Raw genomic sequence first — 16,622 nt, forward strand, 5'->3', positions numbered from 1 at the left:
ATTATTGTGCAATGAGAAGAAGTCAGTATGCCAGTTATAAAACTGCTATAGAAAGGAAGACTATCTGGCCTGTGTTTTGAGTAATCCAAACATGACTGTGCATATAAGTCCTCAGTTTATAGAAAACTTGCTGTATATTTGTGGAGGAAGACCTCTGCATTATTATAAAAATGCTCTATCACTATTTCCTTTGTGGGTAGTTTTGTGCTGGCTCCCTTCTAAGTGCAGATGAATCAGCTCTCTCTCATCACAGGTTTTCACTCATAAAATGGCCTCCATAGAACTGTCAGTGCATTGTAGTCACCTGTTTGTATTCCATCCAAAATACACACAACTCATTTCCTGTCTCAACAAGAGGATATGCCAGAAAAACCCATTCCCTAAAATTAATTCCTCACACTTCTGCCGTCCCACACTCAGTGACTGAAGCTTGAATCACTCTGTTTTACGGTGTTTCCACTGCACGAATCAACTCTCTCTTGTCCTTCTGTTGTAGCAGCTCCTTTTCTGATTTCAGAGTGGTTCTGTCTTCAGTCCTTGGACAGACCTCGGCTATGCTGTTCAGGAAAAGTCTCTTCCTTTGAGCAGAATTTTCATGTAACTTCTTCAGCACATTAATCAGATAACAGGAAATCTGGCAAGCTAGTCTCCCACCTTACACTGAGTAAATCAGCACTGCATTTTAGTATTGGAGAAAAATATAGACCCCAAACAAACACCTTGGAAAACTTGGACCTCAATGCATAACTTGTGCAAAATGGAAGGACTTGACTCAGATGCAGGGTATGCTGATTTAAACAAACAACCCCTAATTTGATTGAATAGCCCATATCCTAGATGACTGAGGTGGGGGTCAAACCTGACAAGTCATGAAAATTGGATCTCCCACTTAAAAAAAAAATTAAAATAAAAGTCAACTAGGGAAAATCACACCCGTAAATGCTAGGATAAGGGGTGTTTAATCCTTTTCCATGAAGTCTTCTGTATTTACATCACCTTCTCCCCAGAGCTGCTGGGTGAAAATATATGAGTCCCCCTATGGTACTTGTATTTTTTCTCTTGAATGGAAAATAGAGGCTTGGATGGGCGATTTAGACGGGGGAAATGTCCTAGAGAAAGGGTCAGACATGTGTTTGATTTCATGTATACCATGAAGCATTTCCAGTCCCATTTCAGATGCTTTTTTGCTACGAGGCGGGCATTAGGTAGTCCCTGTTGGTCTAAGGCAGGAGAATGTTAGGGAATCTCAATCCTGAATTTACTTACTGCACAGTTGCCCCTCATCTTCTCCCTCTTTGCAGTCCCTGATGAAATCACACACCTGTCCAAGCTTGATCACTGTTCCATTCCGGCAACAGAAGGAACTCTGTAGTGCCATTTTGGGAGCAGAAGGAGAGCCTAGAGACAAAAGAAACAGAGAGACCATTCAGTTCTTTATGCGGCATGCCTAGTTATGTTGTCTGTTCAATTCTCCACCAAATGACCATAGTGCTCAGGAAGCTTAAAGGCAGTGAATTGCCTGTGGGATTACTATTCATACTGACTGATTCTCAAGAGTCATTATCATCATAGTCTGTTCATTCATCTGATTATCTTCATATGTCTTTGTATGTCTGTGTGAACAATCCAGATGCAATCGGTGAAATTCCCATTTGTTTCAACAAGTACTGAGTAGCAGATTTTCCCAGGAGATTTTTCCTCCTGTAAATTGCTATGGTGTAATTTATTGGAAAGTGTTTCAGGAAGAGGACTGATCACCTAAATTCATTCCCCTCATCCCTGTATGTTCCACAAGTAGTGCTGGGTTAAACAGCATGCACTGCAATTTTTCAACTGTTTGTTAGTTTAGAGTCAGGCAGACAGCACTGGTCCATAATGTTCCCCCTCAGCAGGCTATGTTCTGGCTCCCAGAACAGATTTCATGAAATATTAGACCTGGAAATGAGATATATTGTTAAGGCTTCCTCAAGAGTAAGAAAAAATACAATGTTTGTACAGATTTGTAAGGCTGTTGTCAGAGGACTATGAGCCTCCTACCATTGGATGTACAACGTGAGGTCACATAGGAGACACCCATTTCTGTATCTATTCCAAACTCCCTCCCTCCCTGGCTCCATTTTTGCAGGCACACCAAACATTTAAGACACTACTTTTTAATAGAGCGGTTATTGGTTATGCTGCTGTATAATTTTATTTATAATACTGATTTTAAATTTTTTAATTGATGGTATAACTGATGATAGCTGTAACATTGTTGACCTTAGTGAAGGCTGTTGGCTGGCTGGTGATTCTGAGGGCAGTAACATGAGGAAGATTTGGCTCCTCTGCCCCTGCTTGCATGGCATCTGTATGAAACAAGATGCTGGATTAGATGGACCATTGCCTTGATCCAGCACAGCTGCTTTTTTTTTTTAGGTTTTTTAAAATTATAAATGTAATTGTATGAGTTCTCCAACAAAAACAAAAACTTAACTACCTATTTATGGATGGAAGGGCAGGATGTAAATGATGATGATATGGCTGAATATATAAATATAGCCACTGCTGGTGTGTGATCCATCAGGTAGTTTTCTGTGTCTATTCAAGCCTTTCTGAAATATATAGACATTGGCCAAACCATGTTCTTTCAATGAGACTTACCATGGAGAACATCCCAACTGATTGTACTACCTAATTATTATTACCTAATTACCACATAGTGACTCTCACAGGCCCCCATCCCACAAGAGGGCCAGAGTGGGGCACTCAAGAACCAAAACACTCAAACCAGGGGAGTGAACCCTCACAGCATGGGGTAACATCACCACCATCAGTTTCTTTGACTATCCCTTAGCTGTGAGACTGAGAGACAAGCCCCAGTCCTACAGAATATTAAGCAAGAAGTCAGCCCTGCTTGTGGATCAACAGCAAAGAAAATCAGGAATAAGTTGACTATGTGAAAAGCCCTAATCGCCTTTATTAGAAGAGTGCAAAAAAGTACAAACACAGAAGTTGTGCAGAACAGGAAAAAATAAGAAAAATAACTATCTGAAAATACTATACAGGCTTTGTTACTATAGATGGGCACGAACCTGAATACGAACCAAAACCCCCCACAAACCAGTGGTTCATGGAAGCTCATTTCCACGAACTTCCACAAACTGGTCTACTGGTTTGTTTGGTTCATATTAAAGGGCAGTTTAAATGTTTCCTGCGGCTTGCAAGCAGCATGTCCCTTTAAACTATCAGCTGGAAGGAGCAGGGGGAATCCCCCCTTGCCCCGTGCCAGCTCATAGTTTAAAGGGACCTGAGGCTTGCAAGTGGCAGGGCCCTTTAAACGCCCAACCCCCCCAAATGCAAAAGTCACACTGATGGTATTTTTCCAGGCGCAGACCTTTTGTACTTAACCAGGCCTAGAAACCTGAAACAAAGGTTTGAAAAAGCCAAGAAACAGACTAGGTGAAATCAGTTTTTTGACAGTGACCAGTGCTAACTTATTTCTTATAGGCCCAATAATATTTAAACATGAATAAGCCCCGCCCTGAAAATCATAGGGGGGGTACCAGTAGGGTTGCTAGTCCCCTGCTGGAGGTGGGGGATCCCCCACTCCCACCCTCCACCCCTTGCCCCCAGTGGGGCCAGTGGGAGAGGGATGTGCCTCCATAGCAGCCTGATTCCGGCCGATTCAGGGCCTGATTCAGGCTGAATCAGCCTAAATCTGGCCTAATTTGGACCCGATCCAGCCTGATTCAGGCCAAATCTGGCCTGATTTGGCCCCCTATGGAATGTGAGAGTGCTCCCGGGGGCAGCTGCAGCCCACATGGTGATGTCACTTCCTGGAGGTGATGTCATCGCGTGGCCTGGGAGCACACATCTGCGCATAGAATGGGGGGAGGTAAGTGCCAGTTCCCCCACCTCCCACCAGGAGGACATGGGGACCTGGCAGCCCTAGGTACCAGGGAGTTGCACAGGCTCCTTGCCCCCACCTGGTCACTGCTGATGGCACTAGGCCTGATGTGGATCCTGGGCTCAGTGCTGGTGGTAGTAGCTTCATTAGTTAATGAATGTGAAAACTGCAAGCACAATTCATGTCTAAAGTCTTCGGTTGCTTCACTGTGCTACCTTCTGACCTTCTGGGGCAATGGAAAACAACTTTGCACCATTCTCTATATGACAGCCCTTCAAATATTTGGTTATCATATCACCTCTCAGTCATCTCCTTTCCAGGCTAAACATACCAAGCTCCTTCAACCTTTCCTCATAGGACTTGGTCTCCAGACCCCTCACCATCTTCGTTGCTCTCCTCTGGACACATTCCAGCTTGTCTATATCCTTCTTAAATTGTGGTGTCCAAAACTGAACACAATGATCTAGGTGAGGTTCAACCAGAGCAGAGTAGGGTGATACCAACACTTTGCATATACTTCTGTTGATGCAGCCCCAAATTGCATTTGTCTTTTTAGCTACCACATCACACTGCTGACTCATGTTCAGTGTATGGTCTACTAAGTCCCTTAGATCCTTTTTTCACATACTACTGCCAAGACAAGTCTACCCCAGCCTATAATTATTCATTTGATTTTTCCTACCTAAATGCAGGACTTTACGTTTCTCTCTCTATCTTGTTTTCGCCCAGTTTTCCAGCCTGTCAAAATCATTCTGTATCCTGACTCTGTCTTCTACCATATTTGCTAGCCCTCCCAATTTAGTATCATCTGCAAATTTAATAAGCATTCCCTCTATTCTTTCATTCAAATCATTTACTAAAATGTTGAACAGAACAGGTCCCAGGACCGATCCCTGAGGAACTCCACTTGTCACTCTTCTCCAAGAGGATGAGGAACTGTTAACTAGCACTCCTTGGGTATGATCTGTCGACCAGTTACAGATCCACCTAATAGTAATAGGATCCAAACCACATTTTTCCAACTTGTCTACAAGGATATTATGTGGAACCTTATCAAAAGCCTTACTGATATCGAGACAAATTATGTCTACAGCATTCCTCTGATCCAGCAAGGTAATAACTTTCTCAAAAAAAGATATGTTAGTCTGACATGACTTATTCTTGAGAAACCCATGCTGGCTCTTAGTAATCACAGCCATCCGTTCTAAGTGCTCAAGGAATGACTGTTTGATAATTTGTTCTAAGACTTTTCCAGCTATAAATGTCAAGCTGATGGGTCGGTAGTTACCTGGATCTTCCTTTCCCCCCTTCTTAAAGATGGGTGCAACATTTGCCTGCCTCCAATCTTCTGGCACTTTGCCTGTTCTCTAAGAATTCTCAAAAATAATGGTCAAAGGCTCAAAAATTACATTTGTGAGTAGAGATGGGCACGATCCGCATTATGATAGAAAAAACCCACGATAATGGCGATTGTGCGATCGTGACCCGGCGGATCGTGATCGTCCATGGTCAATGATCCAGCAATTGGGAGAGGCCTGGATCATTGCGTTCAGGCTTGGATCAGGGATCCAGACACTCAAGTGCCAGCAATCTATTCCCCTGGCAACGGAGCCAGGGGAAAGCCTGAACTCTGTTTGCCCTCCTTCTGTCGCCCTGGAAACCCGAATGGAAGCCCAGCTTTCCTTGATTAGCAGGGCTTCCTTCCAACCACGGAGCAGCAAAGCAGTCACAAGACTCCCAGGGGAGGGAGGGGGAAGGGGGTGGGAGGGATTTCAGGGGAGTATTAATGCCATAGAGTTCACCCTCCAAAGCTACTATTTTCTCCAGGGGATGGATCTCTGTCATTTGGAGATCACTTGTAGTTCTGAGAGATCTCCAGGTCCCACCTGGAAGTTGACAACACTACTGCACGAACTGCTTTCTTTCTATAGGAAAAAGGTATGGCGACTCCTGTCTTTTCTCCTGCAGGGGACAAAAAAAGCTTCAGGAAAACTTTGATCAGAGTAACAGCTGGAAAGTAATGGGTTAACCTCCCCACTTCTCATTTGCTGAACAACAGCAGCCTCCTGATGCTGCTTTGCATTACAATGAAAATAGTTATAATTGTTTAATCAAGACATTTTAAAAAGTTCATGAAACACTGCTTTATAAACATCTTAAGCAGGGGAGGGAGGGGGAAGGGTGTGTTCTGTAGCCATGGGCACTCCAATCTCATCCCTGCAAACCCTGATAGGCAGCTCTGACGGCCAAACACTGACGGCCAAACACAAACACAGATGCCGCCGGCATCACCCACCGTTCCTGTATTGCTGGGAACAGCGGGGCGCCCCTCCGCTTTTGCTTCCACGATCCACAATCCACGATCCATGGCTCGGGAATGGGAGATGATCTGTGTGGATCGTTAATTCGGGATCAATCCACAATCCTCTGGATCGTTAAAATTTTTTGGATCGTGCCCATCTCTATTTGTGAGCTCTTTTAGTACCCATGGATGCAATTCATCTGGCCCTGAGGGCTAAGTTTCATTTAAAGGAACTAGGTTTTTATGTACTACCCGTATGCTGATCCTAGGCTGTAACTCCCTTCCCTCTTCATGTGTTCTGTTATTGTCATGTTGAGCACTAGGGGTGTGCAAGCCAAAAAATTTCGGCTAAAGCCGAAAGCCGAAAGCCAAAAGAAGAATCTCTTTCGAATAAGCCGAAAGCCGAAACGGCCAGCCGTTTCGGCTTTCGGCTTTGTTTCGGCTTTGTTTCGGCTTTCGGCTTTCGGCTTTTTCAATGGGAAAATGCCTCCGTCTTCCCGGATGTCTGGAGGAGGCATTTTCCCACCGAATCAGCCCAAAATTGGTGGGGACCTTCCTCTAACCCCTCTCTAAAAAACCCCCAAGTTTCAGACCGATTGGACCCAAAGCAGGTCACCCTATCCTCCCATAAGAAAGCGAAGGAGCAGCATATTGTTAGCATGCTGCTGCTCATCTTCTTCATTATTTCCTATGGGGAAAAAATGAAGAAGCAGGCTTCCTTTGCCAGGGGTGGCATTTTGCATGCAAAATGCCCCCCAACCCTCAGGGACCCTTCTCCCACCCTTCCTCCCACCCCCCACCAATGCTCAGCCTGCTCCCACTTGGGGGGGCATTTCATGGCCTCCCCAAGTAGGTGCTCTGCTCTCATCTCTACCACTGACAGCTGGGAGAGGCTTGTCTTGCCAGGGGTGGCATTTTGCATGCAAAATGCCCCCCAGCCCTCAGGGACCCTTCTCCCACCCCTCCTCCCACCCCCACCAAGGCTCAGCCTGCTCCCACTTGGGGGGGGGCATTTCATGGCCTCCCCAAGTAGGTGCTCTAATCTCTACCACTGACAGCTGGGGGAGGCTTGTCTTGCCAGGGGTGGCATTTTGCATGCAAAATGCCCCCCAACCCTCTGGGGCCCTTCTCCCACCCTTCCTCCCACCCCCCACCAAGGCTCAGACTGCTCCCACTTGGGGGGGGCATTTCATGGCCTCCCCAAGTAGGTGCTCTTTTCTCTACCACTGACAGCTTGGGGAGGCTTGTCTTGCCAGGGGTGGCATTTTGCATGCAAAATGCCCCCCAGCCCTCAGGGGCCCTTCTCCCACCCCTCCTCCCACCCCCCACCAAGGCTCAGCCTGCTCCCACTTGGGGGGGCATTTCATGGCCTCCCCAAGTAGGTCCTCTCAGCCCCTAAAGTCCACCCCTTACAGCCCCACACAAACCCAATTCCCCCCCAGCTGCCACACACAGACCCAAATCCCCACATTAGCCCCTCACAGACCCAAATCCACCCCCACCTGCCCCACACCCATAACCCCAGGAACAGGCTGGCAAAGGCCATGGCAGCAGTATCTTACACAAAAATAACACAACTCACTTAACATCAGAGAATCACCCCAAAATATTGCTGTCAAAAGCACTTTATTTCCTTAACTGCTTTAGGTTACACAGTAGGAAGGCACAACACGGCATGAAAGCAGTGTACTACATAAAAATAACACAACTCACTTCACATCAGAGAATCACACAAACACAACTGCTGTCAAAAACGGTGAAGTGGGTTGTATTATTTTGTGTAGTACACTTCTATCATGCCCTTTGGTGTGCTCCCCTGCTGTGTATCCTAAAGCTGTTCAAGAAATAAAGTGTTTTTGACAGGAATTGTGTTTTGTGATTCTCTGATGTTAAGTGAGTTGTGTTATTTTTGTGTAAGATACTGCTGCCATGCCCTTTGGTGTGCCCCCCTGCTGTGTAACCTAAAGCTGTTCAAGAAATAAAGTGTTTTTGACAGGAATTGTGTTTTGTGATTCTCTGATGTTAAGTGAGTTGTGTTAATTTTTCTGTGTGGGGGACTGCTGGTGTAATGTGTCATAATGCTTTTCCTACTTGTACTTTGAAAGGGAGAAAATAATTTTTAAAAAACTTTATTTTGTGTTGTTCGTGTTTTATTCTTTGTTGTGCAGTTGGTTCCCATCATAGGGAACAATGGGGCTGGCTGGCCAGCCATCTCTGTAGGTGGTGGGGGAATTTGAGGGAGGGTGTCTGTGGTTCAGGTGCTCTTTCACAGGGACCAGCTGGCACTCAGAAGTGTGCCCACCATTGTGGCACCCCTGGGCTGTGCAGAATTGCCCAGGGAAAGAGAGTTTAGAAGTTCCCAGCATAGGGAACAAAGGGAGAGGGCTGGCCTTTGCCAGCCTGTTCCTGGGGTTATGGGTGTGGGGCAGGTGGGGGTGGATTTGGGTCTGTGAGGGGCTAATGTGGGGATTTGGGTCTGTGTGTGGCAGCTGGGGGGGAATTGGGTTTGTGTAGGGCTGTAAGGGGTGGACTTTAGGGGCTGAGAGGACCTACTTGGGGAGGCCATGAAATGCCCCCCCCCAAGTGGGAGCAGGCTGAGCCTTGGTGGGGGGTGGGAGGAAGGGTGGGAGAAGGGCCCCAGAGGGTTGTGGGGCATTTTGCATGCAAAATGCCACCCCTGGCAAGACAAGCCTCCCCCAGCTGTCAGTGGTAGAGAGCAGAGCACCTACTTGGGGAGGCCATGAAATGGCCCCCCCAAGTGGGAGCAGGCTGAGCCTTGGTGGGGGGTGGGAGGAAGGGTGGGAGAAGGGCCCCTGAGGGTAAGGGGGCATTTTGCATGCAAAATGCCACCCCTGGCAAAGGAAGCCTGCTTCTTCATTTTTTCCCCATAGGAAATAATGAAGATGAGCAGCAGCATGCTAACAATATGCTGCTCCTTCGCTTTCTTATGGGAGGATAGGGGGACCTGCTTTGGGGGGCCATAACATGGCCCCCCCAAAGTCCAATCGGTCTGAACCTTGGGGGGGGTTTAGAGAGGGGTTAGAGGAAGGTCCCCACCAATTTTGGGCTGATTCGGTGGGAAAATGCCTCCCCCAGACGTCCGGGAAGACGGAGGCATTTTCCCATTGAAAAGCCGAAAGAAAGCCGAAAGAAGCCGAAACGTTTCGGCTTTTTTTCTTTCGGCTAAGCTGAAACGTTTCGGCTTTCTTTCGGCTTTCTTTCGGCATTCAGAAAGCCGAAACGCACATCCCTATTGAGCACCATTTCCCTCACAGGAGAAGACTGTGGAAAAGTAGGAATTGAGCTGTTCTGCCCTCTCTTCATCGCTTGTTACAATTTCACTTTCCTGTCCCTGCAATGGGCCTACCTTGCTCTTTTTCTTACTTTGAACATAAGCAAAGAACCCTTTTTTGTTGTTTTCAGTATCTCTTGCTGGCCGAGCTTTAGCTTTTTGAACACTCTCCCTACAAGCACTGGTTATTTGTTTATATTCATCTTTGGTTATAACTTATAAGGCCCTCCTTCCATTTCTTAAATGAGTCTTTTTATTTCTCGGCTCTTTAAAAAGCTGTTTATGATCCACCTTGGCTTCTTTAGGCTCCTCCTGTTTTTCCTTCTCATAGGAATTGTCTGTGATTGTCACTTCAATATTTCACCTTTAAGAAACTCCCACCCCTCTTGAACTCCCTTCTCCTTAAGTATTTCTGACCATGTGATTTTACCCAGCATAACTTTAAGTTTGTTAAAATTTGCTTTCCTGAAGTCCAACCTATATGTCTGACTACATACAGCTTTTCCCTTCCCCAAAACTGTAAATTCTAAAATTACATGGTCACTGCTACCCAGGGTGCTCACTACTTTCACCATCAATCAGTTCTTCCCTGTTGGAAAGAATCAAGTTCAAGATAGCAGATTCTCTTGTTTCCCTCTCTACTTTCTGAAAAATGACATTGTCAGCAATACAAGTCAGGAATTTATTTGACCTTTCATTTTTAGCAGAGTTAGACTTCCAACAGATATCTGGTTAATGGAAATCTTCCATGAACACTGTATCCTGTCTCTCTGAGAACTTTGTAATTTGTTCTAGGAGTGTCTCATCCAAGTCCTCTGCTGGCTTGGTGGTCTATAGCAGACCCCCACCATAATATCGCTATTATTTCTTACCCCTTTTATTTTTACGTAGAGACTCTCAACTGAACTTCCATACTCAGATACATATATTTCCTCACAAGCATATACCTCCTTTACATATAATGCTACTCCTCCCCCTTTATTTGTCTGTCCCTTTTAAGCAAGTTGTATCCCTCAAACCAGGGTTTTTTTTCTGGGAAAAGAGGTGGCGGAACTCTCAAGAGGAAAATGAGGAAGAAACGCACGGGATTCTTTGAAATCATATTATTTTCAAGCACTATTGCCGAGTATTTTCAAGAGGTGCCAGAATTCCCCCGAGTTCCCCCTGAAAAAAAAGCCCTGCCTAAAACCGAGTATTCCAATTATGAGTGTCATTCCACTAAGTTTCAGTAATGCCTATTATGTCATAATCCCCTTCTTGTATTAGGACTTCAAGTTCCTCCTGCTTGTTTCCCATACATAGCACATTAGTGTAGAGAGTCATCAGAATCCATTAGCTATATGCCCTGAGGTTTTTATTTCTGTACTTACCTGTGAGTTAATGTTTCCTAGCATAAGTGCCACTCCCTGCAAATCTTTAGTGTTCTCATCTCCAGTTAATTAGGTTGTGAATTGTTGTCTCTCTCCCCCATAGGATTTAGTTTAAAACCTTCCTTATCAAGTTTGCAAGGCTCTTACCAAACACATTTTTCCTACCCTTGTGAGGTGCAAACCATCTCTCGATAGAAGAGCTTCATCTCGACAGCATAAGCCATGGTCCAAAAAAACAAACCTTTTCTGATGACACCATCTACGTAGCCACCCATTTATTTGCAGTATTCTTCTTTCCCTTCCTAAACCATGGCCTTCAACAGGAAGAACTTGTTAGAAATAACAATGTCTGGTGTACTGCAGCAGCAAGAAGTAAGAAGAGCCTACCATGCAGGGGGCAGCAAGGATCACTTAGTTAGGACAGTGAGAGTAGCACCTCTCTTGTTTCCTGGGGGTCATTTCCTTGTCTTGTCTCCTATTGGGCTAAACAGGGCAATATCCTGCTTCTTCTCTCTCCTGCCACACTTCTTTTCTGTCTCTGCAAGATGTAGTCAGATAGCTAGGATCTATCTCTCCCTTCTTTCCCTCAAGTATGTAACTTCCTCAAATAAAGCTTTTGCCTCTCTGACCAGCTCGGCGTTTAATTCCGCAGCGTTGTTTAACACTCGCTCTAACAAAACTGATGAAAATACAACCTGTGCTCGCAGGTCCTTAACCTTTTTACCTAGAGCCACATAGAGCCACTTCCATGTACCCACCTCCTGTGTTGGGTGCTCCTCCAAATCCTAAGATACCTTTCCTCCTCCTCCTGTTGCCCTCTCAAGAATGCTTCATGTGTTCTGTCCATGAACTCCTCACTTGCCTTTATAAAATGGAGTGTGGACAAGAGTGCCTCAAGTCCCTGTATCTTCTCCTCCAGTAGGGCTACCAACTTACACTTGCTGCAAGTGTAATCAAGAAGTAATGCCAGCCCACTCTAGGAATTGCTATGGTTTTACAATAGTTTCCAGCAACTCCCAGAAAGGCATGCCATCACTTCCCCTGCCCCTGGATTCCCACAGGTGGCTAGTCATTGACTTACAGCCCTACTCCCCACTTGTCCTGAATAATTCTGCCACTCTTGAGATAACCTGGTGCTTTGAAGGAAACAGAAACTTGCACCACAGTGCTCTCTGTTTTTTTTTCTATGTAGATACCTACAGTTCAGTCAACAACCTAATATCTTTTCATGATAACTTTAAGAAACATAACCCTACAGAGTAAAACAAATGAGAGATGCCAAAAGTGAGGCATGAGCTCCACAGAGTTGTAAAAATAAAAAAGCCATCAAATAATTTTATAGCTTTAATTTTAACTTGTTTATCTTCTCTTCCTTCTTTGTTATGATCTCTCAGAAGATAGAAAATAAAATTGTTGATGCTTTTGGCTCTATTCCAGATATTGTATACTTTCTCCCCAGTGCTTGCTTTTAAGAAAAACTTGCAAGAAATGCAACCTTCCTAATTACTGTAATCAGCCATAGGTACACCAGTAGAGGTATAGTATAGCACATGACTAAATTACATAAAAGAGACTTGAAAATGAAAACTTTCCCTCCAAGGTATTTGCATAATCACTGCCTATACATGCTCCCTTCTATCATGATTGTAGGATACTTGGGAAGAGATTTGGGAGAGTGAGTTAATGTATTTTTATAGTCATATACTACATATGAACACAGACACATGTCCAGCCATACAAACAAGTTTGCTGGACTGGTCAGATTTTTAAAAATTTAAATGGGATACAGACTCAGCCCTATGATATACAAATATTGGTGAAAGATGCTTGTTGTATATTTAATTGGGTGAGTGGGGTCAGTGGAAATAAGGCTGTCAAAGATAGATCGATAGGTAGACATGTGCATAGTCAGTTTATTTTTTTTAAAGGGCAAGAAGAAGAGAAGACTGCTTCCAGATGAGCAGTTTATACTGCCTCAAGTGCAGAATTTCCTTGTTTCCTTGTCCCTCACCAGGGCTGCCTTAATAGTCTCCAGTGGCCATGATGTCACTTCCAGTTTCATCAGCCAGGCAAGACATCACTTCCTGTTTACAGTTTAGGCCCTAGAATCCTTGTAACTATCATGGTGGCCTTCCTCACAGATTTTAATTGTATTTCAATAAATGTACTAATTTCCTCATAAGAGCATTTAGCAGCCAACAGAAGCAGCTAAAATACTATGGACTATATTATTATAGGGAAGTGCTGAATGTCTTACAATTATACATCCCAGAAAACATAAAAGCTTCAGGCAAAGATGGTGACATCCGTGTTCGAAAAGGAAGGAAGGAAAGAGCTTAATGTACATGTTCTTGTCTAGACTTTAGAATAAAGTACAAAGTTTGAGAGACATCATGTTCTTATTTTGGCAGCTTTGCTTTCTTTCTGGACTCCAGCATCTTCTAGAACTGTGTTTGAGTGATGCCACATCAGTAGCACATCAGGGTTGCAAATCCCTCATGCTGACAACTCCAATTTATCTTTTGTACAATAAACAGAAAAACAGAGGCGGTACCTGAACCCCCTTGACAGAATGAGCCATTGTTTGCCTGACCCAGCCAGCCTTGCTAAACAACACAGCTACATCATGTTCCTTGGCACAACAGGGACTTGGGATTCACTAGTGATTCAATTAGATGTGCATTTGATACTTTTATTTATATTGCCTGACAAAACTAAAAATTAATGAAGCATGTAGGGAAACAACCACTGTTTCTTTCCTAGATGATTTTACTGTGTAAATCAATTCAGGAGGGAAAAAGTTCTCCCCCCAAAAGGCTTTTAAATAAAGGTCTTGGGTTCCTAAAGAGGGTACTCTGTATTGCTGTCTGCTTTTTTTACTGGCTTAGAGTAGCTCTGTTTCACTGAGCACGACTCTTATATTGTGATTAGGCTCACAGCTTCACTAAATGTAATCTGCAAGCCACAAGATTGGGGGGGGGGTATTGATGATTGTGAACCCCCTCCAGTGTTTGTTAGTTGCAGGGGCGTAGACTTTCCAATTCATAGCAATACCTCTGGCCCGGGCTGGGGCCGGGCCAGAGGTATTGCTATGCCAGTGACATAACAGGGAGGAGCCAATGATATCACAGGGAGGGGCTTCCATTGCCACCATCTATGGAGGCGGGGCCATGGGAGATGTAGGGAGGGGCTCAGCACAAATTTAGGGGGACTCAGGCACCCATGGGGACCCCCCCTAACAATGCCCCTGAGCTGGGCCAAACCTAGGAAAATGTGGGAGTTGGTCAGTGGTTATAGTGCTATCTCAGCGATCTCTTGCTGTGTCCTGTTTTTGAAATTCACTTTTAGGATAGTCACTTTATGATCTATAATTATACATACCATGTGTATAGGACAAACTAATGGTTACAAATTTGACACTAAGAAAGGTAACACAGAAAAGCATGTAAGGGAACATTTTTAAAGTTTTCCTGGACGTTCATTTACAGGAGTCTTGATTCTGCCTTATTCATAAGGGTGACTTAGTACTGAAATTTACTAAATTATGGCATTGCAGATGCCTTCGTTTGGTAAATGCATGGTTGAAGTCTGAACCAGGGCAGAATACAAAACAGTTGCCGTGCACTCGATTTCTGAGCAGTGAACAGAGTGCAAAGTAGTAGCAAACTCCTATCTTCTCACTTCAAACTCATATCCTATAAGTGAGTACAAGCACATTTTGAGGCAATTCAGAACCATGTTAGTCATGACCCCAAAGAAAAATCGCAGTTATACTACCTAGGATTTTATATACCTTGCTTTCTTAGCACACTGCTTAAACTCCACCTTAAAAGACATTATTAACCAAATCACAGCCTGGACACAGGGCAAAAAGAAATTTTTAAAAGGCCTCTGATCTGCACCCCCCCCTCTTCCAATCTTGTTCATGCAGATAGGGCTTCTCATTGCTTCAGAGAGACAGCACTCATTTTTAGGAATTGTCCTTTTCTGCAATAGATACCACCTCTCCATTTAAACGTGGAATGGAAATTGAAAGAGGAGTTTAGAAGTGGCTGAAGCGGCCCCTTCCCATACATTACCATGAAAAAAAACTAACTGTTCTCCCACACCCAGCAAAAAAAAAAGCAACATACAAACAAACAAAGCTATTTCAACAAGGAAACATACGGCCTACCCTTTCCCAGTGTTCCATTTCTGAAATACAATATAATGATAAGGTTACTGGAAAGTAAAATAGATACTCTTTTTTCCCTGTTAAAAGGAATAGAAACTGGTCCTTAACGGAGTAGCATTGACTGCAGAGAAAACGTGATGATGGGTGGCTGGAGCGTGCTGGCTGGTGTGAGTGTATAAGTTTTAAAAGGGAAGTAGTTTTAGAAAAATTTTAATTTTAAAAAAGAAGTTAGAGTTCTTTATTATAGAAACTCCATACTTTGATAGGAAAGTGAAGAGAGCTTCCTACCTACAGATCTGTTCTGAGGAGGAAGTCCTCATGAGTAGACATGGACATGGAACAAAAAAAAATGAACCAGCAGGTTCGTGATTCATGGGTTCCATGAACCACAGAACTGGACCAGTTATGAACCAGTTCATGGTTCGCGGTCCGTGGGGTTTAGATACCCCTTTCTGGCCTTAACAGTGGCAGGGAAAGGGGCTTTTAACAGTTTAAAGAGCCCTTTCCTGCCTTGCAAGCGGCAGGTCCCTTTAAACTATCAGCTGGCAGGCGGCAGGGGGGATCCCCCCCTCCACAGCCTGCCTGCTGATAGTTTAAAGGGACCTTCCTGGCATGGCCCTTTAAACTGCCGAAACCCCAGCCACCCCTACCCCCTCAGCCCCAGCCCAGCCCCACACTTACCTTATCCTGCAGTGTAGCATCCTTCCTCTCCTCCCAGGAGGGGCAGGAAGGCCGTTTTCGGCCTCTTCCACCTCCCTGGGGGCCTGCAGGGCAATGGAAAAGGCTGAAAACGATCTTCCTGCCCCTCAAATGGCTGCCGCAGCAGACATTTGAAGAGCAGGAAGGCCGTTTTCAGCCTCTTGAAGGGCAGGAGGGCCGCTGGGGTTTGGCCAGTTTAAAGGGCTCTGCCAGGCAGGTCCCTTTAAACTATCAGCTGGCAGGTGGGGGAGGGGGGACCTGCTGCAGCAGGGCCCTTAAAGGGGCAGTTTAAATGGCCATTTAACTGGGGAAATGGCCATTTAAACTGCCCCTGTAAATACTACTCAACGAACAAGCATACAGTTTGTGAAAGTTCCGTGGAAAGGAACTTCCACGAACCCTGGTTTGCGAACCCCGAACCAGCCTGGTTCGTGGGTTTTTTTGGGTTGTATTTAGGTTCGTGCCCATCTCTACTCCCGAGTAGTAATCTACACATCAAAGAGCAGTAAAGGAATAAACAGTAAACAGATGCTCTGACCAGTCTATCTTTCTAACTCTCTGGTTTCTCCCCCTATGAAACCTGAGGAATAGGACAGCATTAGAAGTGGAATCTTCTAACATTCCCTGAATGTAAATTGTAGCCATGCACTTATATTGCACTTATATCCAACAGAGGTCTTGCAATCTGATTGTTGCTACATTGAAAATGGGTGGAGACAGCCAGGGTTAAGGACTAAGCTAATTAGTGTGTCATAGTCAAAGGTATTTTATGGCAGTGTATAAATTCTTTTTTATATAAAATTTATTTTTATAAATATAAGCAGAACAGAAAAAAGAAAATAAAAAGAATAGCACAATTATAATTATGTCAAAAGAAAAAGAGTAAACATAATATAACA

At 44.5% G+C, this 16,622-nt stretch overlaps 1 protein-coding gene across 1 annotated transcript in view; it reads right to left on the reverse strand.

Moving 5' to 3' along the window:
- ALK (ALK receptor tyrosine kinase) overlaps nt 1-16,622 on the reverse strand; it is a 941,973-nt gene that overhangs the window by 200,030 nt on the left and 725,321 nt on the right. The window contains 1 exon segment of the mRNA XM_054982048.1: nt 1,267-1,398. Within this exon segment, the coding sequence (XP_054838023.1) occupies nt 1,267-1,398 (132 nt within the window).

The sequence above is a fragment of the Eublepharis macularius genome, chromosome 1, assembly GCF_028583425.1.
Source record: "Eublepharis macularius isolate TG4126 chromosome 1, MPM_Emac_v1.0, whole genome shotgun sequence".
In the NCBI taxonomy this organism is placed as follows: domain Eukaryota; kingdom Metazoa; phylum Chordata; class Lepidosauria; order Squamata; family Eublepharidae; genus Eublepharis; species Eublepharis macularius.